The sequence below is a fragment of the Notolepis coatsorum genome (assembly GCF_963971535.1).
Source record: "Notolepis coatsorum genome assembly, chromosome: 4".
In the NCBI taxonomy this organism is placed as follows: domain Eukaryota; kingdom Metazoa; phylum Chordata; class Actinopteri; order Aulopiformes; family Paralepididae; genus Notolepis; species Notolepis coatsorum.
The window spans coordinates 163302602-163328802 of record NC_140168.1 but is presented as its reverse complement, the minus strand read 5'-3'; the positions used below and the strand labels follow the sequence as shown (position 1 = coordinate 163328802).

The 26201-nt window shown below is 43.5% G+C and overlaps 1 protein-coding gene across 2 annotated transcripts in view; it reads right to left on the bottom strand.

The window, feature by feature from the left end:
* Window positions 1–26201, bottom strand: part of LOC311227288 (ras-related protein Ral-A) — a 62949-nt gene that overhangs the window by 13845 nt on the left and 22903 nt on the right. Inside the window, exons 2-3 of one of the 2 annotated variants that reach the window (XM_084312885.1) lie at window positions 13840–14120; window positions 1046–1254 (exon numbers count right to left, since the gene is read on the bottom strand). In XM_084312885.1, coding sequence (XP_084169011.1) covers window positions 1046–1254; window positions 13840–13953 — 323 coding nt within the window. In that variant the 5' untranslated portion in view covers window positions 13954–14120. The remainder of the gene's footprint in view (window positions 1–1045; window positions 1255–13839; window positions 14121–26201) is intronic. The other variant, XM_084312886.1, reaches the window with a different exon arrangement.

The following is a 26201-nucleotide window of genomic DNA, read 5'->3' as shown; positions in this document are numbered from 1 at the left end:
TTTCAGCTGTTTGAACGGTGCATATGATTGACTGAACCGCAAGCAGCATCATATTCCATACAGCCTGATAATTCGATTTGATTCAGATTCTTCTGCAGTTTTTAACTTACTTATATTAGTGCATTTTATGAGTGATGTTCTTCCTTTTAATGCACTTCATCTATGTATATGTTTACTATGTAAAAACATTTATTTTATTGTATCACTATGTACATATTGTATGCATTGAAATGTCTAAGTCTCGACGACATTGAAAATGAGGGTGTCCTCAATTGTCCTTTGAGAATAAATAAAGGTTTTAATTTAATAACATTTTTAGAATGGTTCAATTAGCATTTGTGTCTGGCCATTGTCTTATATTATATAATGAGGAAGTACTTATTGTGATGAGGCTTGTTATAAGTTTCTTTAATTCTTCCTCCCATGTCCCTCAGATCGAATGACCAACTATGTCTGAGGGTCCCGCGGGCCAAACTGGTGACAAAGGGTTTTCGGGCCTTTGCAGTGATGGTGCCAACACTGTGGAATAAGCTCCCTTTCAACATTAAGTCTGCCAACACCTTACAGACCTCCAAGGCCTTACTTAAAACCTACCTTTTCGCTCTAGAGGATCATTGAGTTACTTTGCTGTTGTGTGTCTGAGGTGTTCTTATGTTCTCTGTCTGTCCGCCTGCCTGGTTCCGTGTCTCCATTGTCCTGTCTATTTATTCACCCCCCCCCCCCCCCCCCCCTGGGCTGCGCCCGGACCGATATAAAAATTGGCTGGGGGGCGCAATATATATTAAAAAAAAAATCATATCTTATCATGTAGCCGGCCCTTGGGGATAAATTAAATGAACTGAAATTGACTTAATTTTTATACTTTATATAATAGGCATAAAATAGGTATCCACATAACTGATCTTATTGACAGTAATTGAATATGTGCAATTAAAACACCACTGTATTGTTAATAAATTAAATTACGATGCATCAACTTCCAGGCCATTTGTTCACATATACAGTGGGACGTTATCGAGATGCAAACACTCCTCAGTGAGGCTACCTGAAGTCCATTGTGGCAGCGAAGGACTCGAGCTCCGTGATGGAGAAGACGCAGAGGAAGCCCTCCCCGCTGCGGAAGTAGTTGTCCCTGATGGCGGCGTAGTCCTCCTGGCCCGCCGTGTCCAGGATGTCGATCTGGACCTCCTCCCCGTCCAGGACCACCTTCTTCCTGTAGCTGTCCGCCTTTGTGGGCTCATAGTCCTCCACAAACTGAGCAGTGGGGGAAGAAGTACACAGTTCCTTTACTTAAGTACAAGTAGAAATACCCAGATAAATGAGTACTCTGGTAAAAGTAAAAGAGTCCTCCATTAAAATTCTACTAAAAAAAGTAGAGAAGTATTTGCTATTGAATGTACTTAACGCCACAAAAAGTGGCAATTTTTGTTTTAGTTTTTGAGGACTGGATACTTTTTTGTAAACCAAAATACCGTAATGTTCTGGGGTTTTGAGTGTCGCTCTGTTTAGCTGGGGGTGTTTGTATTTGTATTTATTGGTTTAAAATACAGAGACAGTGCATATTAACACTTTGAGTGCCACTCACGAGATTTCTCTGTTTTTTTTAGGTGGTTGCATGCCACTCACGAGATTTCTCGGATTTTTTTAATTTTAAATTTTTTGTGAACTAGACACCGGCGGCCATCTTGCTACCACATTTCTGAACGTCTAGACATGCAACTTCGCTCGATTCCGCCAGGTGGCAGTATAGCCCTATGTTGTAACACATGTATAATGTTATCAGTCAATCTACCTGCATTATTATAAGGATGATGGATCTCTGCTGTGATTGGTCGATAGTAAAGATCGTGACGATCTTGACCTGCCCACCTGATATTTAACCTGAACACACCCAGTGTGAGCTCAGTGCGTCTTCGGATTTTGTGAATACAGTTATCATTGAGAGAGAGAGAGAGAGAGAGAGAGAGAGAGAGATAGAGAGAGATTAGCGTTTTGATTTGATTTGATTTTGAGCATTTAGCATTGATAGTAGTAGTGATAGTATTTCTAGTAGTAGTAGTAGTGATTGATAATATATTTTCTTCATTTTGTAATACTTATTTTCTTTTGTAGTACCAGGTAATATTAGTTGCAGTACTGTAGCAAGGACAGCACTTTTAGATAAGTGCTTAGTCCGTGTTTTAGCAACACTAGTTAGTAGATTTTCATAGCCGTTTTTATAGTAATAGTTGAGAGTAGGTATTCACAATGAGGAGAACGAGGAAGTCGGTAAGGAGAGGCAAACTCCCGGACCGATACGTCCAGACCACACTGCCGTTCACCCAGGCCCCGGTTCCACCAGCTGCCGCTGGGACGAGCCGTGCACCTCCGCCGGCACCGATCAGTTCTCCAGTCGTGGCCGCTGCCACCGGCTCTCCGGTAACGATCGCGCCGCTCCCGGTCAGAGCCACAAAGAAGCGGGTTGGGGCCCCGGTTACCGCAGCTGTCGCTGGGACAAGCCGTGCACCTCCGCCTCAGGTGAGGCCGGCACCGATCAGTTCTCCGGTCGTGGCCGCTGCCACCGGCTCTCCGGTAACGATCGCGCCACTCCCGGTCAGAGCCACAAAGAAGCGGGTCAGGGCCCCGGTTACCGCAGCTACAGCGGGTACAAGCCGTGCACCTCCGCCTCAGGTGAGGCCGGCACCGATCAGTTCTCCGGTAACGATCGCGCCACTCCCGGTCAGAGCAACAATGAAGCGGGTTGCGAAGACCCGGCATGTGTCGCCGCCGTCCTCCCACACCACGGACGAGTCTGAGATCGACATCGCTGATGATAATGACGAGTGGATGCCAGGTAATTTCAATTCAATAAATGGTCAATTCAAGGCATGTGTAACTCGAATATATATATATGCATGTGTTTATTGAATCCATGTGCGTGAATGTATCTCGTATGATCGAATGTTTGTAGATACATTGCAAGCTAATATATGCATGTGCAGCGTATGTATATGATCAGCGAATGTGGGTCTTTGAAAAGTGCTATAAAAATCAATGAATTATTATTATTGTGTCGCTATATTGCGTCTGTAACGCGGGGTATATACACAGTAACGCGAATATATGCATGTGTTTAGTCAATGTCATGAAAAGCAAAGTGCACGGCCTAGATATGGCCTGGTTCATGATTGAATGTTTGACCATTGATGCTAACTGTGATTTATTATATATCTTTATAGGTCCAGGCAGAATGGACATGGAAGACGATGATGAACCCATGCAAGAACGTGAGGGTGTTTGGCCGTACAATAGGAGACTTGGTAAGGTTATGCTTATGCATAGTGCATATCAAATTACAATTTTAGAATGTTTTGTGACTGCATGCATGATATCGCCACGTGGTCTTTGATCTGGTCTCAATGCAGCATGGTGAATGGCATTGATTGAAGTAGCGCCAGTAGCCACGTTGGTCTTTTGATGTCGCATGCATGGCTCAATTGTTTATGTCTGTTGGGCATATTCTCTAGATAATAGATGACATGGAGTCCGTTGACTCCGATGTCGAAGTTGCCATGCGTACAGCAAGGAGACCATGCACACCTCCGATAGGTGTGTATATATCTCGCTCTCTCTATCTCTCTCTCATGCATTGTGACAAAGCTGACGTCCCTTGTTATTTCAGCTTCAGCGAAAGCAGGACCAGCTGCTGAGGCAGATACAGATTCTTCTGAAGAAGAGGATGTCCACGCTAAGCAGCGGGGTGAGTTTTGATCACTATCTCACACTGACTCATTCACTCACACAAGTTTCTAAATATGTATTATATGAATGTGTCTACAGTGCATTGTAGTATACCAGTTAGTTATTGTAATCTCATAATTTACAGGCAAAGGTCGAGGCCGGGGCAGAGGTCGGGGCAGAGGCAGAGGTCGAGGCCGTAAAAGCACAGCTGCTGGTGGGAGCGATGAGTGGATCAAAGGTACAGACAGTTTTGTGCCACTTAAATTTACCTTTGACGCAGAGCCAGGACCACTACACGATGCGGCCACCATCACATCCACCAAGCCCCTTGCCTTTCTGCGGCTGTTCCTCACCGATGAACTCATGGGTGGCATTGTACAGGAAACAAACTTGTATGCTGAACAAACAATGGCCGTCATTGATCCCAACAGGCAGAGTAACAGGCTACGCAGTTGGACGCCTGTCACCCTTGCAGAATTGTGGAAGTTCCTAGGGATACTATTCCTAACGGGGATAGATCGGAAGCCGCAATTATATATGTACTGGTCAACTCTAAAGTTTTTCCATTGCGCCTATTTCTCCAAAACAATGGCACGTAATAGATACCAGGTCATTTGGAGGTTTCTACATTTTAGCAACAACAAGACAGCAGACAAGTCTGATAAAATGTACAAAGTACGCCCGGTCCTTGACTACCTTGTCAACCGATTCCGGGAGCTATTTCAGCCAGACAAGAATATTAGCATAGACGAGGGGATGCTGGCCTGGCGTGGCAAACTACAATTCAGAGTGTTCAGCCCCCTGAAGCCCACCAAATATGGGATCAGGTCATATGTGCTCTGTGATTCTCACACTGGTTACTGCTTTTCACTGCGACCATTTTGTGGAGACTATGTACCCCTCAAGGACACTGTTGTTGGGCTCCTAGGACGTCTGTCGAACAAAGGTTACTTTTTATACATGGCCTTGTCTGACATACTCATACAGTTGAGGACCCACATCTGCGGTACCTTGAGGATGCACCGGGGAGAACCGGCGCAGATAAAGCGTGTAACCAATGTTGAGCTGCCGGTGGGCGAGACCATGGCCCTGCACAACAATCGGGTCATGGTTATCGCCTGGAGAGACAAGCGGATTGTCAAAATGATCAGCAGCTTTCACCATGGCACTCTAATGGAAACACTCGTCTGGAAGAAGGGTCATAGGACTAAGGTACCGGCAATGAAGCCAGACTGCGTGCTCACCTATAATGTGTGCATGAACGGAGTTGACAAGTTAGATCAACATATCAGTTACTATCCGTTCATTAGGAAGACTGCAAAGTGGACCAAGAAGTTCGTAGTATATTTGATTCAAATAGCCATGAACAATGCCTATGTTCTGTACAGAGTCAGACAGCCAACAGGACCGCACAAGTCACTCATGCAGTTTCAAATACAAGTCATCGCTGACTTGTGTGATGAGGCAGATGCAGCCGATTTAGCTCGCACAGTGGCCAGTGCCGCACGTGAGGCAGATGAGGCAGAGGCAGGTGCCGCAGGTGGGGGGGTGGGGGGTGTGAGGTGGGAGGGAGCTTCCAGGGCCCAAAAGACAGATCCACACTGCAGGTTGGATGGCAAGCTAAAAATGCATGTTATGGAGAAGTACCCACCCACCCCAAAAAAGACGCATCCCACGAGAGAGTGCCGGGTCTGTAAAAAAAAAGGCATTAGGCGGGAAACCAGATCATCCTGCTCGAAGTGTGGAGTCCCCCTACATCAAGAGTGTTTCACACCCTACCACACAAAGAGAGATTATGCTAGCTGAGCATTATCGCTAGCATAAACTCTCTTTGTGTGCTAAGAGTGGAAACACTCTCCATGAAATATATATATATATATGGATGGGTGCGTACTTCCCCGTAGTATGTTATGATATATGAGTGTATACATTTAGTCATTTAGCTGACACTTTTATCCAAAGTGACTTACAGGTTCTGTACGACAAGTCATCAGGACGGGCACAACTCCATCAGCTGAGTAACAATGTGTGTCTGAGGCGGCCAGACGATGCAGAGCGTAGGGTTATTGAGGGTGTGTAGTATATTGTATAGTGTCTTGTAAATAGTGTAAGTATTTCACAATATAGGTATTACTGGTTGTACAGAACAAAGGTGTTGGCACACAGTAAATTTTGCTGAGTATATTTTACTCAAACTGAGTACATTTTACTCAAACTGTACTGGTCAACTCTAAAATGTTTCCATTGCGCCTATTTCTCCAAAACAATGGCACGTAATAGATACCAGGTCATTTGGAGGTTTCTACATTTTAGCAACAACGAGAGAGCAGACAAGGCTGATAAACTGTACAAAGTACGCCCGGTCCTAGATTACCTTGTCAACCGATTCCAGGAGCTATTTCAGCCAGACCAGAATATTAGCATAGACTGAGTCCATTTGGGCTCAAATGGACTCAGTTTGAGTAAAATTTACTCTGCAAAATTTACTGTGCACATGGATATATTTGAAACACTATTCTTGGTCCACTTTCAGAGTAGCAATGTTGGTCTATATTGTCAATGCCGTTCATCAGTGTCCTGGTGTTAGCTGCTGATTATTTTCACAGAGTTTCACAGAGTACATATGGCTCACTTTACTAACTAACACACTATGTACATATGTGAATGCACTTTACATGGTGTACCAAAACCACCAAATATGGGATCAGGTCATATGTGCTCTGTGATTCTCACACTGGTTACTGCTTTTCACTGCGACCATTTTGTGGAGACTATGTACCCCTCAAGGACACTGTTGTTGGGCTCCTAGGACGTCTGTCGAACAAAGGTTACTTTTTATACATGGCCTTGTCTGACATACTCCTACAGTTGAGGACCCACATCTGCGGTACCTTGAGGATATACACATTGTATGTTGTTTTTGCTACTGTAATGCACTGTACATGGTGTGCCTTACATGAAGTGAACACATATTGTCCACTTCAAGTGTTATAAATAGTTCATTATGCTTTTATATTATAGCATGAATGTGAATGCACTTTACATGGTGTACCAAAATGGTGCTTTTATCTGAAGTGAATACATTTTTTACACCAAGTGTTTATAGTGTGCAGAGGATGGGTTGAACACAAGACATTTATAAATGTACATGTGTGCTGATGCACACACATAATGGTTATCTGCCATTTTGTCAGGTCAACACTAAACATATTTTACATGCACATGTGCAGCGACCATTTTGACAGGTCGAAATGAATGGACTTGAATATATACACATGTTGTTTTTGCTACTGTAATGCACTGTACATGGTGTGCCTTACCTGAAGTGAACACATATTGTCCACTTCAAGTGTTATAAATAGTTCATTATGCTTTTATATTATAGCATGAATGTGAATGCACTTTACATGGTGTACCAAAATGGTGCTTTTATCTGAAGTGAATACATTTTTTACACCAAGTGTTTATAGTGTGCAGAGGATGGGTTGAACACAAGACCTTTATAAATGTACATGTGTGCTGATGCACACACAATGGTTATCTGCCATTTTGTCAGGTCACACTAAACATATTTTACATGCACATGTGCAGCGACCATTTTGACAGGTCGAAAATGAATGGACTTGAATATATACACATTGTATGTTGTTTTTGCTACTGTAATGCACTGTACATGGTGTGCCTTACCTGAAGTGAACACATATTGTCCACTTCAAGTGTTATAAATAGTTCATTATGCTTTTATATTATAGCATGAATGTGAATGCACTTTACATGGTGTACCAAAATGGTGCTTTTATCTGAAGTGAATACATTTTTTACACCAAGTGTTTATAGTGTGCAGAGGATGGGTTGAACACAAGACCTTTATAAATGTACATGTGTGCTGATGCACACACATAATGGTTATCTGCCATTTTGTCAGGTCAACACTAAACATATTTACATGCACATGTGCAGCGACCATTTTGACAGGTCGAAAATGAATGGACTTGAATATATACACATGTATGTTGTTTTTGCTACTGTAATGCACTGTACATGGTGTGCCTTACCTGAAGTGAACACATATTGTCCACTTCAAGTGTTATAAATAGTTCGTTATGCTTTTATATTATAGCATGAATGTGAATGCACTTTACATGGCGTACCCAATGGTGAATAAATATTGTACACTTCAAGTGTCAAGTGTGTATATACAGAACATTATTATGCAATGTGTTTTTTTACAAAATGTGTGTCGAGTATCTGTTGAACACATGGTGCACTTGCTAATGCAATCACTACTTATCTGAAGTAAAGACATTTCTTCCACTCCATCAAGTGTCAAGTGTGTATTATATACTTATAATGCAATGATTTTTTATAACTTGTGTGTCTTAGATTATAATATACAGAATACAATGCAATGCAAAAATGAGATAAGATATTCCTTTATTGATCCCCTTGGGGAAAATTCAGGCATCATGCATTACATGTCAGAATACCTGTGGACGACTACACCATGATATGCAGGTAAATTCATCACGAACAGCTGTGAAGACATATTAGTATGCTGAGATATACAGTAATTGTGTGAATTGAAGCAATATAATATATATATATACATTATTATAAAAATGCATATGGCATGCAACGTAATCTATATAAAAAAGATCCCTATATGCATTGCATTTCATGAATGCTAAAACACCAAGTGGTTTAGTCACTGTTAAACCACTTGGTGTTTTAGCATTCATGAAATGCAATGCATATAGGGATATTTTTATACTTTACTTGATGACAACGCTTCACATTCGATAATGTCACACATTGTACACTATGCACTTGGAATAAATGCAATCATGATCAACCCCCCCCCCCCCCCCCCCCCCATTTATCGAATGTGAAGCGTTGTCATCAAGTAAAGTATAAAATATCCCTATATGCATTGCATTTCATGAATGCTAAAACACCAAGTGGTGACATTATGCACTTGGAATAAATGCAATCATGATCCCCCCCCCCCCCCCCCCCCATTTATCGAATGTGAAGCGATATGCACAGTTTTGCTAAATTGCTGCGTTTTCTATACATATTTTTGATTTACCTTGAAAATGTCTATATGTAATATTAGTATGCCGAGAGATGTGTACGGTAATTGTGTGGAATTGAAGCATACAGCTACACATTATTATAAAAATGCATATAGGCATACAACGTGATCGATACAAATATCTCTATATAATATATGCATTGCATTTCATGAATGATAAACACCACTAAGTGTTGTGTGTACAGTGCATGACATTATTGCACTTGGACAATGTGTTTCAGACGAGGAAATGATTTCGCGCTGCTGCAGCAAAACGCTCATAACTCGACTTTGAGGAAACGCGCGTCGAATTGGGCCAATATTTACCTTTTTGGCGTGGAATTGTGAACGAACGACGGCATGGATCAACAAACGGCTTTTGGCGTATTGTACATCAACTAGCATATTGTCAAATGAGCCCAACCATTTCCACATAGCTAAAATATATAATATAGAAATCTATCCGCGGAAATCATGTGTTTTCGCTAAATCAGCCTCTTAAAGTGGAAATGAAGCAGTGAGCAATGTGATCCTAGTTTGTTTGTCGTGTACCTTGTGTAAGACAGGGTTCTATAATCAAATGTGAAATCTATCTTATTTGTCTGAAAAATCAAATATAATATCCCTGTTTTCAACATGGGCGCCGCCATTTTGTTGCTGACGTCATGGCTGACGTCATGCCACTGGTTGGGTGTATACACTGCCTATAGTGAATGGGTCAGTCAGTAAATAAAATGTTGCCCTACAAAACAACGGGACCGCGGTGGTTCTGTTTGTATTGCTCCTGGCTGTTCAAACTAATTTTACCATGTGAGAGAGAGGAAAGTTGGTTAATTTCCACAAACTACCAGTGAAAAAAACAGTGTTGTTGGCATGTTGGCTCGGGCTGGCTGCACTCAGGCGGCGCGACCAGCCTGTTGGACAGGGAAGGAGGATCTGCAGCGAACACTTCATTGCCTCGGATTATGTTGTTGGGGTGGGATGTTTGTCCAGAAGACCACTAATCAGCTGAAGCCGGACGCGGTTCCCTCGGTCTTCGACAGACAGACCGGCGTTAGCTCTCGGGAGCGATCGCTAGCTAGTTGGCACCAGCCGGGGACCGGCGTTAGCTCTCGGGAGCGATGGCTAGCTAGTTAGCACCAGCCGGCGACCGGCGTTAGCAACCGGAGCGTCGCGGAGCATTCAGCCTGCTGGCTACCTAGACCCACTTCAACCAGAGGCTCCAGCACACCGACAAGCTGTGTAGCCAGCTACCGTTAGCTTGCAGAGGCTCCAGCACACCGACAAGCTGTGTAGCCAGCTACCGTTAGCTTGCAGAGGCTCCAGCACACCGACAAGCTGTGTAGCCAGCTACCGTTAGCTTGCAGAGGCTCCAGCACACCGACAAGCTGTGTAGCCAGCTACCGTTAGCTTGCAGAGGCTCCAGCACACCGACAAGCTGTGTAGCCAGCTACCGTTAGCTTGCAGAGGCTCCAGCACACCGACAAGCTGTGTAGCCAGCTACCGTTAGCTTGCAGAGGCTCCAGCACACCGACAAGCTGTGTAGCCAGCAGGCTGAATGCTCCGCGACGCTGGTTGAAGTGGGTCTAGGTAGCCAGCAGGCTGAATGCTCCGCGACGCTCCGGTTGCTAACGCCGGTCGACGGCTGGTGCTAACTAGCTAGCCATCGCTCCCGAGAGCTAACGCCGGTCCCCGGCTGGTGCCAACTAGCTAGCGATCGCTCCCGAGAGCTAACGCGGGTCTGTCTGCCGAAGACCGAGGGAACCGCGTCCGGCTTCAGCTGATTAGTGGTCTTCTGGACAAACATCCCACCCCAACAACATAATCCGAGGCAATGAAGTGTTCTCTGCAGATCCTCCTTCCCTGTCCAACAGGCTGGTCGCGCCGCCTGAGTGCAGCCAGCCCGAGCCAACATGCCAACAACACTGTTTTTTTCACTGGTAGTTTGTGGAAATTAACCAACTTTCCTCTCTCTCACATGGTAAAATTAGTTTGAACAGCCAGGAGCAATACAAACAGAACCACCGCGGTCCCGTTGTTTTGTAGGCAACATTTTATTTACTGACTGACCCATTCACTATAGGCAGTGTACCAGCAGTGTATACACCCAACCAGTGGCATGACGTCAGCAACAAAATGGCCGCGCCCATAATGCTAAATGCTTCAGAAATGCACACAACAAATCGTTTTTTCTTAGAAACTGCTTATTTTTATAACGTGATTTCTTCTGTGGCTTATCTAAATACTAATGTGATGCTATGAATATGTATTTATCGCACTGCTTCATCTCCACTTTAAGAGTCTGGCACGGTGGGGGATTTGCCGTCTCCCCCTAGTGGCGTTCAAAGTGTTAAGGAACATTTGACTGTAAATATGCCAGTTTAGCCAAGTTGGCTAATTTTCAACTGTAGTCTCTGGGGCAGGTGACATGAGCACAACAATAATTAAAACACAGTACAATAACTAAAACACAGTAGGAATCAGTATAGGTTACAATACACTAAAATACATACAAATAAATACATTAAAATACAACCCCTCAGTTAAAAAACATAGTACAATAATTAAAACACAGTAGGAATCATGTATAGGTTACAATACACTAAAATACATACAAATAAATACATTAAAATACAACCCCTCAGTTAAAATGGTCGCACACTTGACCATCTCTCAACCATGATTTTAAGTTAGTTTTAAATGAGATGTAACTTTGATACTACCTGAGCTGTGTTGGCAGACTGTTCCAGGTGTGGGCTGCTCTCACGGAAAAGGCTGTCTGACTAAAAGCAGACCTCCTGTTTGGGACTACACAGTCCCCTCTGACTACAGACCTGGTATATCTATCAGCAGATGCTTTCTGTTTTATGAAAGTACAAGTTTCAAGTTTCTTTAATAGTTGTCATACAGAAGTACAGAATACTTTCATACAAAATGCTTCTTACTGTTACGCTCCAGAGACTGTGCTAGACAAGATAGTATCAAATAACATAGTATAGCATGTAATTTAGAAGAAGAAAATGAGGTCACAGTGTTCGGTATAGACATATGTACAATGTTCTGAGTTACCATATAATATACAATACTATGCAGTGTACTAATGTACAGTACTATATAGTGCAAAGCAGAAATGGGATGAGGTACAATTTAGGTACAATTTACAGTAAGGTGTACGAGTTGTAGTGCAATCCTTCATCAATAAATATAAAGTGTGGGGAGTGGGTGCTACAGTGTGTTTGTTTAAAGTGGGTGTGTGCTATAAAGTGTGTGGAGTGGGTGCTACAGTGTGTTTGTTTAAAGTGAGTGTGTGCGTGTGGATGTGTGTGCTAAGTGCGTTTGGTGGTTGTTGTTGTGTAGTGTTCATTGTTCGTTTAGCAGCCTGATGGCCTGGGGATAGAAGCTTCTTCTGAGTCTTTCTGTGCTCGCCTTGAGACTCCGGTATCGCTTGCCTGACCGCAGCAGTTCAAAGAGGCAGTTGTTCGGGTGACTGGAGTCTTTAATGATTCTCTTAGCCTTGCCCTTGCAACGCTTGTTGTAAATGTTCTGGAGGGTGGGGAGCCCCCCTCCAATTGTGCGTTCGGCTGAACGTGTCACTCTTTGTAGTCTGCTTCGGTCTTGTGCAGTGCTATTCCCAAACCAGGAGGTGATGTTGCCGGTCAAGATGCTCTCTATTGTACATGAGTAGAAGTTCTTAAGGATCTTCTGACTGACTTGGAACTTCCTTAGGCGCCTGAGGAAGTAGAGGCGTTGTCGTGCCTTCTTCACAACACTGTCAATGTGTGTGGTCCATGTCAAGTCCTCGGATATGTAGGCTCCGAGGTACTTAAAGCTGTTGACTCTCTCAACCGGTGCCCCGTCGATGCTGAGGGGGCTGTAGTCCTTGACCCCCGACCTCCTGAAGTCCACAATCATCTCCTTTGTTTTGCTGACGTTCAGGGAGAGGCTGTTTTCCTGGCACCATCCCGCCAGGACCTTGACCTCTTCCAGGTAGGCCCTCTCGTCGTTGGCAGAGATCAGGCCCACCACCACTGTGTCGTCAGCAAATTTGATGATTGTATTGCTACTCCGCTGAGCCACACAGTCGTGTGTGTACAGGGAGTAGAGGAGGGGACTCAGAACACAGCCCTGGGGGGCCCCTATGTTGAGGGTGATGGATGAGGAGGTGCAGTTGCCTGCTCTCACCACCTGGGGTCTGCCAGTCAGGAAGTCCAAGACCCACTGGCAGAGGTCATAGTTCAAGCCCAGGTCCCTGAGCTTGGCTATGAGTATGGAGGGGACTATGGTATTGAATGCCGAGCTGTAGTCGATGAATAGCATTCTCACATAGTTCCCCTGCCTCTTGTCCAGGTGTGATGCTGCTGTGTGCAGCACATGGGCTATGGCGTCCTCCGTGGACCTGTTGGGGCGGTATGCAAATTGCAGGGGGTCCATGTTGATGGGGAGGGAGGAGCAGATGTAGCCCTTTACTAGCTTCTCAAAGCACTTCATGGCTATGGAGGTGAGAGCTACAGGGCGGTAGTCGTTGAGGCAAGCAGGCTTGGATTTTTTGGGTACAGGGATAATAGTGAGGCACAGAGTGTTGTTTCTCCCCGGGAGTATGAGAGGGCGGACCGGAAGTTTTTGAGCTGGCATTAAACCACCATACAAATACAACCTCTTCTCATTCTTCCTGACAGTACTGCATGATGGTTCGCTACAATACTATATACTTATAGCACATGCATAAGCCTGGTCTCTTTTGAAAGATAACACACTGAAGTTTCTGAAAGTAAAAGTATGCATTCTACATGATGTTTGTGTATTCCAGTGCTTGGAGCATCGCAGGAGGGTCCCAGCCCGGACCTCCACCCTGTGCGACGCTTGTTCTCCACGCTCCCACCAAGGGCTTGTGCCGCAGGGCTGAGAAGGCTGTATTATAAATGTCTAGACCCGGAAGGGGGTGTAAAGACTCCTCCACCTTTTCAGATTTATTTTTCAGAGGAAAATGTTATATTCGCTACATTACGGTATTTATCCAAAATCCATCTGATCGAAAAACATCTCACCTCGTCGTACATGAACTGCAACGTGAGGGCCGACTTGCCCACTCCTCCGCTGCCCACCATTATCACCTTGTGGAGCGCCAGGGAGTTCTGTCCTTTGGCCTTGTTGGCTGCCATGGCTGCTCACACCCAGGGGGGGGGGGGGGTAGAGGGACAGGAGGGGTCAAAAGAAGGGAGTGACGAAAGACGGAAGGGCAATAAATGAAAGCGAGGATAAGAGAGGAACAGAGGGGAAAAAGGAGGAGTGTGATGAAGGTGGGTGGAAGTGGCGGGAAGGCAGCCTCCTGGAAAGAGAATACAGAACAACAGATTAGAATCACACAGCTGAAGCACTCGCCTACCACAGCAGAGACTCTGGGATCGAATCCACCAGTCAGCGGTACCTCCGGCTTGGTCAGTCGTCCCTACAAACACAGTTGGCAGTGTTAGCGGGTGGAAAGCCGGTGGGGTGTGCGTCCTGGTCGTTGTAAACTGCGACTCCTACTGGTCGGTCGGGGTGTCTGTTCAGCAGGGAGGGGATCTGGGGGAAATAGCGTGAACCTCCGCACGCGTTACGTTCCGCCAGTGAAACTCCTCTGCGACTCCGCATGTATCGGAGGAGGCATGTGGTAGTTCTACAGTACACCCTCCCCAGGCCGAAAGTGGGGCAATGCGCGCAACGACCAGGAAGGGAATTGGCATAACGACTGAATTGTGAAAAATACAGAAAGCCCAAAAACAAATAGAATATATATATACTGTACATAAAAAAAAATTTAAATAAAAAATAAAGAATCACACAGCTACCACTCACCAGCTCAATGGAGAAATCACAGAGGGAACCGGCCAGTAATATGGATGTAGAATCCTCTCTCCATAGACTCCAAATGGGTTGCATTGCAAATATTCAACTCTTTGTTTGAATACCTTCTTAGAATGTAATTGCAACTCCCAGGGCGGCTCATGTTGGCTACGCTAGCTACAAAGCGTAGCTGCTTTAGATTTGGGAAACGCGTGGTCTGGTGTTTGCACCACAGTGCCACCATTGAATGATAAGTGACCCAGCTGTTGCTTTTTCTCTTTTCCAAGCTGCAACGCCAAGAAGATGTGAGCCACAATGTATCAAAGCGATCCAAACATAATGGTGACTATACCAGACTGAACCAGAAATCCAAGCAAAAGACCTCGACAACATTGATATATTTCTGAATAGGTCCAGTATCTCAAAATTTAAAAGATCTTTAAGGAAAGCCTTGCATCCGATTCATAAGAGTAGAAAAACAATTTAGCCAAAGTTTATATACATTTGCATAACTATATATATATAAAAAAAAATCTATTGTTACCGGAGATGAAAGGGGAGCTATTCTCTGTTGTGGTAGAAGAAGCACTGTGTCACCGAGGTCCATGTTTTGGTGTGAGCACCATCAGAGCACAATCAATCTTTTCTAGGGTCTCGGAGGGTGAGGTCACCAGTGTTCAGGCAGCTGGCGGTCATCTCCCAAAGATGCAAAACAGTCTCTCAGTCTCCCTCAATTCAATTTGGCTGTATCGACATGGGAAACATACGTTTACATTGCCAAAGCCAGTGTTAAAACAAACAACAATCAGAGATCAGTATAGTACAGAAATATATGTGTGATTGAATGTCCTTTTCTTGTCACAGCAGCTCACAAATCTTGCTGCCGTGTTTGCACATTGTTGCATTTCACCCAGTAGGTATGGGATTTTTGCGTTATTTGCCATGTTTACAAAGTATTTTTGGGTGTTTCTGATGTCTTGGTATAGTGGGCACTGAGCAGGTTGTTAGGAAGTGTAGCTCGGTTTCCACCTCGTCTTGTGTGCAGTGGGTGCACAGTCAGTCTTCTTTTGGGAGCCAGGTCCGCCTTTCTCGATGGCTAGGCTGTGCTCTCTCTCTCTCTCTCATATCAGTGTGCACAGGTTAAATCTGCCATCCCCCCACACACACACACCTTGTAATCTTGCCACTATACTCTTCAATAAACTGGTCTGTGTTTTCACCAACATTGCATGTGTCTCTCCGTCCTTTCAAAGCCACTTGGTATGTAGCAGAGTCTACTGTCACACCTTACCCCCCCCCCCCAACAATAGGCCAATTGATTCAAGCGGTTTATTAAAATGTTTTAATTCTGTGGGGGGGGGGGGGGGGTAAGGTGTTACAGTAGACTCTGCTACATACAGTCTAAGCAACACTGGTTCATACACCCTCACAAACAAGGTATTTACACCCTCCAATCTCCCAATTTAGTTGTTTAGTTGCCAATTCCCTCCTGGTCGTGGCTTTACCCTACTTGGTCTGGGGAGGCTATAGACTACCACATGTCTCCTCTGTCGGTCTGGGGAGGGTGGAGACTACCACATGTCTCATGTCTTCAAAGGCCTCCTTAAGACCCACCTTTTTTCTCTGGCTTTCGACACCATGTAGCTTGTTGATTTTATGATCTTAATGTTTTACTGTGTTATTGTTGTATCGTTTTGTTACTGTGTCCTTTGCTTTTAAATATTGTACTCCGATCTATTTTCATTTTTATTGCTGCCTATGTTTACCCCCTTTTTTTTCTCTTTTTGGTGCTGCTTATAGTTTTTTAATATGCTCCCTCTGTACAGCACTTTGTGCCCCTGTGCCTGTTAAAGCGCTTTATAAATAAAGTTGGATTGGATTGGTTGTCTCGTTTGTCAGTCTGGGGCGGGTGTAGACTACCACAACCACATGCCTCCTCTGTCGGTCTGGGGAGGGTGAAGACTACCACATGTCTCCTCTGTCGGTCTGGGGAGGGTGTCTAGACTACCACATGTCTCCTCGGTCAGTCTGAGGAGGGTGTTGGAGCCAAAATGCCCTTGTTTATTTCGTTTTATTTTAACTCACGGTGCAGAGGTGTGGCATTATCAGTCACCATGGCAACCACCACAGGGGGTGGTTACCCATATATACTGACCAGTGGGTGACAAGCCCCAGGTGCGCAAGGGGAATAGCCAAACAGTTTTTGACCGTGTCTTGACGTGTTCGTGTTGATGTGCCGTATAGGTCGGCGTTCAGTGTTATTAGTTAAAGAGTTTTTGTATATTACTTGGTGGATAATGGTCAATAAATGGATTGGCATATCCAAAATGATACGAGCACTCTGGACATTGAATTCTTCAAGCACGCGTCTAACTCAAGCCAGCCCACATGAAATCAATGATTTACCATGGCCGTGATCTTTTCTAAATAAAGGTTAGCATTTATTCAAGTAAACAAAACATAATATTAAAGATAAAAATGTGCTCCTTCTTGTACAATGAGTTGTTTACTCATAACAATTAATTATTTTAATATTTTAGTACATTTTGTGCTTAAATTCTCATTACCGCGATGCGTCCACATTGATTTCTATGGCACATTGACTTAATTTTATATTTAATAAACTCAAAATGTTTCTCTAAAACTGTATTAATATTGTTTATTTATTTGTGTCATCAAGGAAATTATGATGAATTATACAATTAAATTGACAAATTAATGATTTTTTTGTGGAAAACATAATGTCCTTGGATGCAGTTCTCATTCTCCGCAACAGTTTTCACCTTCCTGTTAAGACTACAGTATTTTTTTTAATAAAGTTGTATTGTACCATGATGCATCACAAAGAAGACCAGCTAGAAGATGGCTACTAGGTAAGTGAAGTCACCTCAATGGTTAACACTTAAAAGTTCAAACTTACCTCTTCAGCCCTTGTACACGACAAAATTGCTTCTCATTACTGAAACATGAAGTATTACTCGTTTGAAAAAAGTTTTGATCATCAATATTTGATCAACACAAAGGTTAATACGTTCCTAACATGTACCATGAATTTTTTTTGCCAATGTCATCATGGCTTCTCCATTGTTAGCTAAAAAATGCTAACTCCTATCATCCTCCGCAACACACTTCTCATATACCGCAACACTTTACTGGGTGTTTCAGTAATGAGAACTTCTCTTTCGGCAATGAGAATTTGGTAACACATCACATAACTTTGTCATTAAATAGTAATAATTGGTAACACTTCAACATTAAGTGTTCATAACGTTGTAATTACATAGTAATAATAAAATGTGTATCATCAACAGTTCATTTTGATGTAATTTACTAACTTTCCTGTTTCATTGCAGACAGTCAGCCACTGAGAAAAAGAAAGCGTTAGCAAAGGCTAGGCTAGCAAAATTCAGAGAAAAGGTTTACAACAACCCTGACCTGCTGGACGAGTACAGAAGGAAGGAGAGAGAGAGGTAAGGGGGGTGGGAATGGTACAGTCATTAGCAAACATGCTAGTTTATAGGAAGCCTCATACAAGCCATTTAGTTGATAGGATGTCCAGCTTTCTGGCCCTCACTAGAGGATGTGTACACACACACTTTGTAAGCCATTCAGTCCCTACTGTAGGACACACACACACAGGGAGAACCCTACTGTAGGACACACACTCTAAGAAAGTCAGGCCCTACTGTAACTAACACACACACACACACACACACACACACACACACACACACACACACACACACACACACACACACACACACACACACACACACACACACACACACACACACACACACACACACACACACACACACACACACACACACACACACAAGTGCATAGTGTAGGGTCTGTCCTGGGCTGTCCCCGACTAAGGATTTGGATGGTCGACTAGGATTGGCCAAAATTTGCCGTTAGTCGACTATTTGTCGACTTAAAAAAAAATGTATCATTCCATTTGGGCTGTGGGGGTGCTTAATGTCTGAAGGAGTCGACTGAAGGCGTCTTGTCCTCTGCAAAAGCATGCAATTGGTCCACTGATGGATACATCTTGATATTTGTCTAGTATAGTGTGTTCATTAGATGGGTGAAATCCTCTTTCAGTGCCTCTGTGCCTGTTTTCGTAGGCAGTTAGCCTCTGGTATGCGTGCCATTAGCGTTAGCCACGCTTCTATGCCTCTTTTCTTTTGAAAAAAAAAAATATATATATATATATATATATTAATAATCTTTTATATTCGACTAAGAGGTTGGCCAGTCGACTACGGCCCCTTTCGACCGATTAGTCGACTAATCGATTAATAGGGGTCAGCCCTATATTTTCCTAATTTTATGGCATGCTTCCTTTTCATTTCTAGATATCAAAAACGAAAGGAAAATGGTAAGATCAAGAAAATGGAAGATCTTACCTTGATACATACCGAGCACACAACATATAAAAGCTGATAGCATCACGCTGGATTCAACCGGATAAAATGTGCCGGAAGGTATGGGTTCTTACCTATCTCGATGTGATTTATCTAGAGATATCTACCGCACGAATTTTAGGTGTTAATGAAGCCAGCATAGCAATCTGGTTAGATGTGGTGGAGAAGATAAAGGATAGCATATGAACTTGCAATCCCTGGCGTTAAACGGAATGGATGGATAGTCCAAGAGGGGGTCCTGAGGGGGGGGGGGGGGGGTGGGGGGGGGGGGGAAGGGAAGGAGAAGGAAAGAGTGATGAAGAGCACGCAAGAGCATATGTATTGTATTGTATTTATTATGTGTATATCTTTTAATCTACATGTATTGTGATTTAAGTACTGGACAGTCATTATTGTTATTATTATGTCGGTCATAGTCATGTGATTTATTGTGGATTTCTACTGTTAATGTATTGTGTGTCTAGTTTTATGTTAAAAAAGGGAAAATAAAAAACATTTGTTCAAAAAAAAGAAAAAAAATAATAATAATAATAATAATAATAATAATAATAATAATAATAATAATAATAATAATAATAATAATAATAATAATAATAATAATAATAAATATTTAAAAAAATATTATCTTATGTTGTGAGACTTGTACAGCACTTTGGTAAACGTTGTTTTTAAATGTGCTCTATAAATAAAGTGGATTGGATTAATGAATTAAGTAGCCCCTTTCATGACTGACGCAGCCAACAAGGTTTCACTCGGCTGCGCTGCCTGGGTGCAGTGGGGCTGCTCTCACAGCCAACGACATTGTAAAACATTTCCAAAACATTTGCAAAAATGGAATTCTCTTTACGAAAAAGAGATGAGTCCGTGAACTCTCTGTGTTCGGTGCTTTTTCTGAAACGGTGCAGAGAACTTTCAGAAATATTATCCTGGAGGAATTTAGGCTAATTCATAATTAGTGTGTTCATAAGAACATGGAGTTTTTTTTTTTTCACTTTTTCTCCTGTTTTTCCTCCATCCCAATTTCGTTATTTCGCTTTCAGGTCTGGTCACAGGCCCGTTCAACAGCGCCGCCCCCCCCCCCACCCAACGGCTGAATTGCCAATGGCTGAATTGGAGTATTGCACAGTGCAATACTCCAATTCAGCCATTGGCAATTCAGCCGTTGGGTGGGGGGGCGCTGTTGAGCGGGCCTGTGGCCAGACCTGAAAGCGCCCCTGGCTCTGCGGCTCTGTAGCTACATATGCTTCTAGCAAAATCCAGCATCCAGCCCCGCTGTTTGCAATGGGAGCAGCACGGAGTCTCGACTCGGGACTTATTTTATTTGGAATATAATGACTTTATACGCAAAAGTAGCCTAGTTTTAAGTTAAAATATTATAAATCTACATGCCTTGAGGATGTCATTCTTTATATAGCCTGCCTATCAGGCAAAAAAAATTATTCGAACGGAAACACTGATACCGTGATATATACCGTTACAGTCTATGCTTCAAATTATACCGTGATATACATTTTAGACCATACCGTCCACCCCTACTTTATAGTGCAAAGCAGAAATGAGATGAGGTACAATTTAGGTACAATTTACAGTAAGGTGTACGAGTTGTAGTGCAAATCCTTTATCAATAAATATAAAGTGTGTTTAGGTGATCTAAAATGTGGAGAGTGGGTGCTGCAGTGTGTTGTTTGTTTAAAGTGAGTGTGTGCGTGTGGATGTGTGTACCGTGTGCATTTGATGGTTGTTGTATAGTGTTTATTGTTCGTTGAGCAGCCTGATGGCCTGGGGATAGAAGCTTCTTCTGAGTCTCTGTGCTCGCCTTGAGACTCCGGTATCGCTTGCCTGACCGCAGCAGTTCAAAGAGGCAGTTGTTCGGGTGGCTGGAGTCCTTGATGATTCTCTTAGCCTTACCCCTGCACCGCTTGTTGTAAATGTTCTGGAGGGTGGGGAGCCCCCCTCCAATTGTGCGTTCGGCTGAACGTGTCACTCTTTGTAGTCTGCTTCGGTCTTGTGCAGTGCTATTCCCAAACCAGGAGGTGATGTTGCCAGTCAGGATGCTCTCTATTGTACATGAGTAGAAGTTCTTAAGGATCTTCTGACTGACTTGGAACTTCCTTAGGCGCCTGAGGAAGTAGAGGCGTTGTCGTGCCTTCCTCACAACACTGTCAATGTGTGTGGTCCATGTCAAGTCCTCGGATATGTGGGCTCCGAGGTACTTAAAACTGTTCACTCTCTCAACCGGTGCCCCGTCGATGCTGAGGGGGCTGTAGTCCTTGACCCCCCGACCTCCTAAAGTCCACAATCATCTCTTTTGTTTTGCTGACGTTCAGGGAGAGGCTGTTCTCCTGGCACCATCCCGCCAGGACCTTGACTTCTTCCAGGTAGGCCCTCTCGTCGTTTGCAGAGATCAGGACCACCACTACTGTGTCGTCAGCTCATTTGATGACTGTATTGTTACTCCGCTGAGCCACACAGTCGTGTGTGTACAGGGAGTAGAGGAGGGGACTCAGAACACAGCCCTGGGGGGCCCCTATGTTGAGGGTGATGGATGAGGAGGTGCAGTTGCCTGCTCTCACCACCTGGGGTCAGCCCGTCAGGAAGTCCAAGACCAACTGGCAGAGGTCATAGTTCAAGCCCAGGTCCCTGAGCTTAGCTATGAGTTTGGAGGGGACTATGGTATTGAATGCCGAGCTGTAGTCGATGAATAGCATTCTCACATAGTTCCCCTTCCTCTTGTCCAGGTGTGATGCTGCTGTGTGCAGCACATGGGCTATGGCGTCCTCCGTGGACCTGTTGGGGCGGTATGCAAATTGCAGGGGGTCCAGGTTGATGGGGAGGGAGGAGCAGATGTAGCCCTTTACTAGCTTCTCAAAGCACTTCATGGCTATGGAGGTGAGACCTACCTTGAATCACGTTGTACGCAGGATGTGTTAACGGCTTGCTAGTTCTGCCTCTACTAACAGCCTGCATTATCCAATTCATATCAATCGAAATAACGTATCTCTCTATATTAACGGCTCGCTAGTTCTGCCTCTACTAACAGCCTGCATTATCCAATTCATATCAATCGAAATAACGTATTGTTTTTAGTGATGCACCGATGTGAAAATTGTGGCCGATACCGATAACCGATATTAATATTGCTGTTCTGGCCGATACCGATATTTACCGATGTCGATATCTCTGTATAGAAAACACTTTTTTATGATAATCAAATAAAGAGCTATTTTCCAAAACGCATAATTTTTTTTACTTTTGTAACTTATTTTCAGAAATGACTGATATTTTGAAACTATTTAAGGCCAAAACATGTAAAAAGAAGAAAAAGATTATAAAAAAAAAAAAAAAAAAAAAAAATAATTATTTATTAATATCGGCCCTATCTTGATATCGGACCGATACCGATGTGTAAAAAACGGCCATATCAGCCGATATTATATCGGCGGCCGATATATCGTGCATCACTAATTGTTTTCATCTCTATATTAACGTGATTCCATCATCATCATCATCAAACCTTTATTTGAATAGGCAGGTTAATTAAGAACAAGTTCTTATTTTCAATAACGGCCTATTTGGGGGTAAAAAGCCCCCTAGGGGAAAGGGGATGGGGGATCAAATCAAATAAATAAAAATAAAACACAAAGGAACATTATTAAAAAGGCAGGACATACATACAGAGCAAAAACTGAACTGAACAACAACTGGCGGACAACAGAACAATAGTGGCAGCATGGTGTTAGCACATGGAGAAACATCTACATGAGTGCTCTAGGGAGTTTGTTAAAGTTTCCTTAAACAATCGAATTGAAATAAACGTTTCCATATTTAAGGTTTTTTGTAGTGTGTTCCAGCTATCAGCTGCTGCGTACTGAAAGGAGGAACGGCCTTGTGAGGAGTTGGCATGGCGTTTACCAGGATATGTGTGGCTGACCGGGTGTGGTAATTTGGGAGTGGACGAGGGTGGACTAGGCGAGTAAGGTAAGGGGGATTACGGCCTAGAAGTGTTTTATATACAAAGGCCAGCCAGTGGATGTTACGTCTAATCTCCAGGGAGGGCCAGTTTACTAGGGAGTATAGCTCGCAGTGGTGGGTCCTGTAGGGGGCATTGGTAGCGAAGTGAATGGCGGAGTGATATAGGATATCTAAGCGCTCTAGATCACCTTTACGGGCCAAGCGGTAGATTACATCGCTAAAATCAAATAGCGGCAGGACAGTCATCTGGACCAGGGTGAGTTTAGCAGATCTAGTGAACATCAACACAACATAAATGTTCAAAACACGAAGACAGTTTGCATCACTTCCCACGGTTCTCGGCACTTATTCTACCGGTAGTGCGGTAGTTGTTGCCACGGTATTGGGTCTTTGGGTGAATACTTCATTGGCGGGGAAGAAGAACACTGATAGCGGTGTGTGGACCGTCCTGCGAGCCCCAGACCACCGTCCCGCAAGCCCCAGACCACGCCCTGCGAGCCCCAGGCCACCGCCCCGGGACGGTGGTCTGGGGCTCGCAGGACGGTGGTCTGGGGCTCGCAGGACGGTGGTCTGGGGCTCGCAGGACGGTTTGCTTTGAAATATTATAGTGAAATATTTTGCACTGTTGTCGCATTTATCTTGTTGAAATCCTCCCACAGGTTCTTTTGACTACCACATATTTAATTGAGACCCTTTGTTTATTATTTCAATTTAGCTGGAAATACATTGCTACATCATTCAGTAACATTTGCAGAGCCTTACAAAAACATTATTACGGTCACCATTGTGACCAGTGGGATTAATCAACTAATTTTATTATTTATTTTTCTATTTCATTGAACATTGCACATGTTAAAAGCCATTTTTTTTACTCAAAATGTGAGTATTACCAAGTCAACTTGTGTTCTTAAAACAATGACAATAAACAGTTTTATTAGGTTGAAATAATGTGGTTGTGTACTTATTTTTCTGTTAACTTATTATGGATTGAAAACTGAAAACCTTAACACTTTGACTGCCGGGAACCGTCTTTAGACGTCTTTGCTGGCCATGCAAAAGTTGCCGGAGGACGCGTTACGTCGTCCTTATATCAATATTTCAAAAATCTGCGATCGGATTCATATGTCCCCTCCGCTGGCCTGAGATCCACCAGCAGGACCCACTGAGCTCTCTGGCGGTTCAGGAGCGCCATCTGGTGGCCGATCGGCGCAATCGCCAAACAGGATGTTGCATAGAGGTTGTCCTAGACGTCCGTAGTACTTCCGGGCGCTCGCTATAGGTCATGGGACTCTGGCTCGTCACGCTACACGGTGATCGATTGGCAATAACTCGATAAACAACATGATTTGGACGTATATACCATTATACAAGCTGGAGATGGACCGGGTAAAAATATATCCCATAATGATAAGATTTCTACTCTACGATGATCGCCCAACGGCGCGCGGAGACTGGGGTGAGTTTCAGCGTGTAACGTTACCGCCTTCGATACTAACTGCTATTATCAACATTTGACCCACATTAGATGATTGGTATAACGCTGCCCACGGAATTATAAACGCCCCCTCGCCCATCCGGTCAACATCAGATGACGTGTAGTAACTTCTAGAAGTACGTCTAGTTGGAATTTTTTATATCGCACTGATTGCCATCAAACTGTATTTCATCATCAATATAATGCATTTGGGGCTATATATCACGTTCTGGAGAAAGCTGCAGAAAGAGATGAAAACATACTTATACATTAGACCATACTTTACTATGAATATGTGAATGAAAAAGTTTAACGTTGCTACACAATGAACAATACATATAGGACTTTGAATGGGCCCTAATAATGGCAATGTAGCAATAGAATTTAAAAAGTTATAGCCCTGCAAAGAAGGGGACTTTCTCCATAGACAAATAGCGCTGGCAATCTATGGTATATCATGAATTTAACCTTAGGCAGCCAAAGTGTGCACAGTAACTGAACTCAATATTTTTAAGTTCTGGTAACTTATTATTATTTATTTTTTTACAGTGTAGTCTTGCGATCAATCAAAACTTATTTACACGATATACCTCACATTCACCCTCCATTCACATCCTGGTGTTCTCCTGGTGTTCTCCATTAGGCCTGTAGGTGGAGCTATGACAGCACACGTACAGTACACACACCGATGGTGTGTGATGTGTCCAAAAATGAATGGGCAAATGTGAGTGAAATGGTCACACACTGTATGCAGCTGTTTGTCTGCATTGCATTCGCCCCCCCCCCCCCCAACTCAGATTTAGGGTTGATACAACAATCATAATAATATTGTTAATATTAACAATAACAATAATGATGTAATAATGTAAAAATTATCATTAAAAAGACCTGATTATGAGAAGAAAAAAATTACGATGCATGGAATATTGTTGAGGCACACTAGTTACAACTATATTTCAAACAGGCACTCTGTCAAAAAGGTTGCTGACCCCTGGTCTAGAAACAGTGCCGCTGACCAACAAGCAGGTGGCGGAGCTGGAGGTGGCAGAGATGAAGATGTTAAAGGCCAACTTGCAGGTTGTATTTTTGGGAGCATGTCTATGTTCCCCGGGTCCTATGTTCCCCGGGTTCTATGTTCCCCGCTTTGATTGATTGATTGATTGATTGAAAAGTTTAGACCACCAGCCCTGATTCCAAACTCTAACCTTAACCACTTCGAAAGAGGGCCTAAACTTAACCGTTCGAAACAAGGCGGACATTAATAATTAATAAAATAAAATTATAAAATGTTCAATCTATTAATCAATCAAAGCGAGGAACATAGAACCCGGGGAACATAGGCCCCGGGGAACATAGGGATGATCCCGTATTTTTGTTCAATAAACAATGTGACTAGGCCAACGCTGACTTTCATGAAGAGGGGGAAAAAAATTATCGAAATTGACCCAGTTTTAGCGTTTTTAATCAAACATTTTGTTGACCAAACCACAAGCTCCACGCACATGCATATTTTAATTGCATGTTTCATAGCATGCGTGTGTCATCTTAATGCTGACGTCACGTCAGGTGCAGGGCAGCAGGGGCTCTGAGAGTCACACACAGCTAGTGGCAGGAAGCAGAGCCTTGCTACTACTAGCCGAGGAGTGATGAATGAAAATGTATCCGTTTCACCTAACACTATTGCTCCGTGATCATAGCCATTCATCTC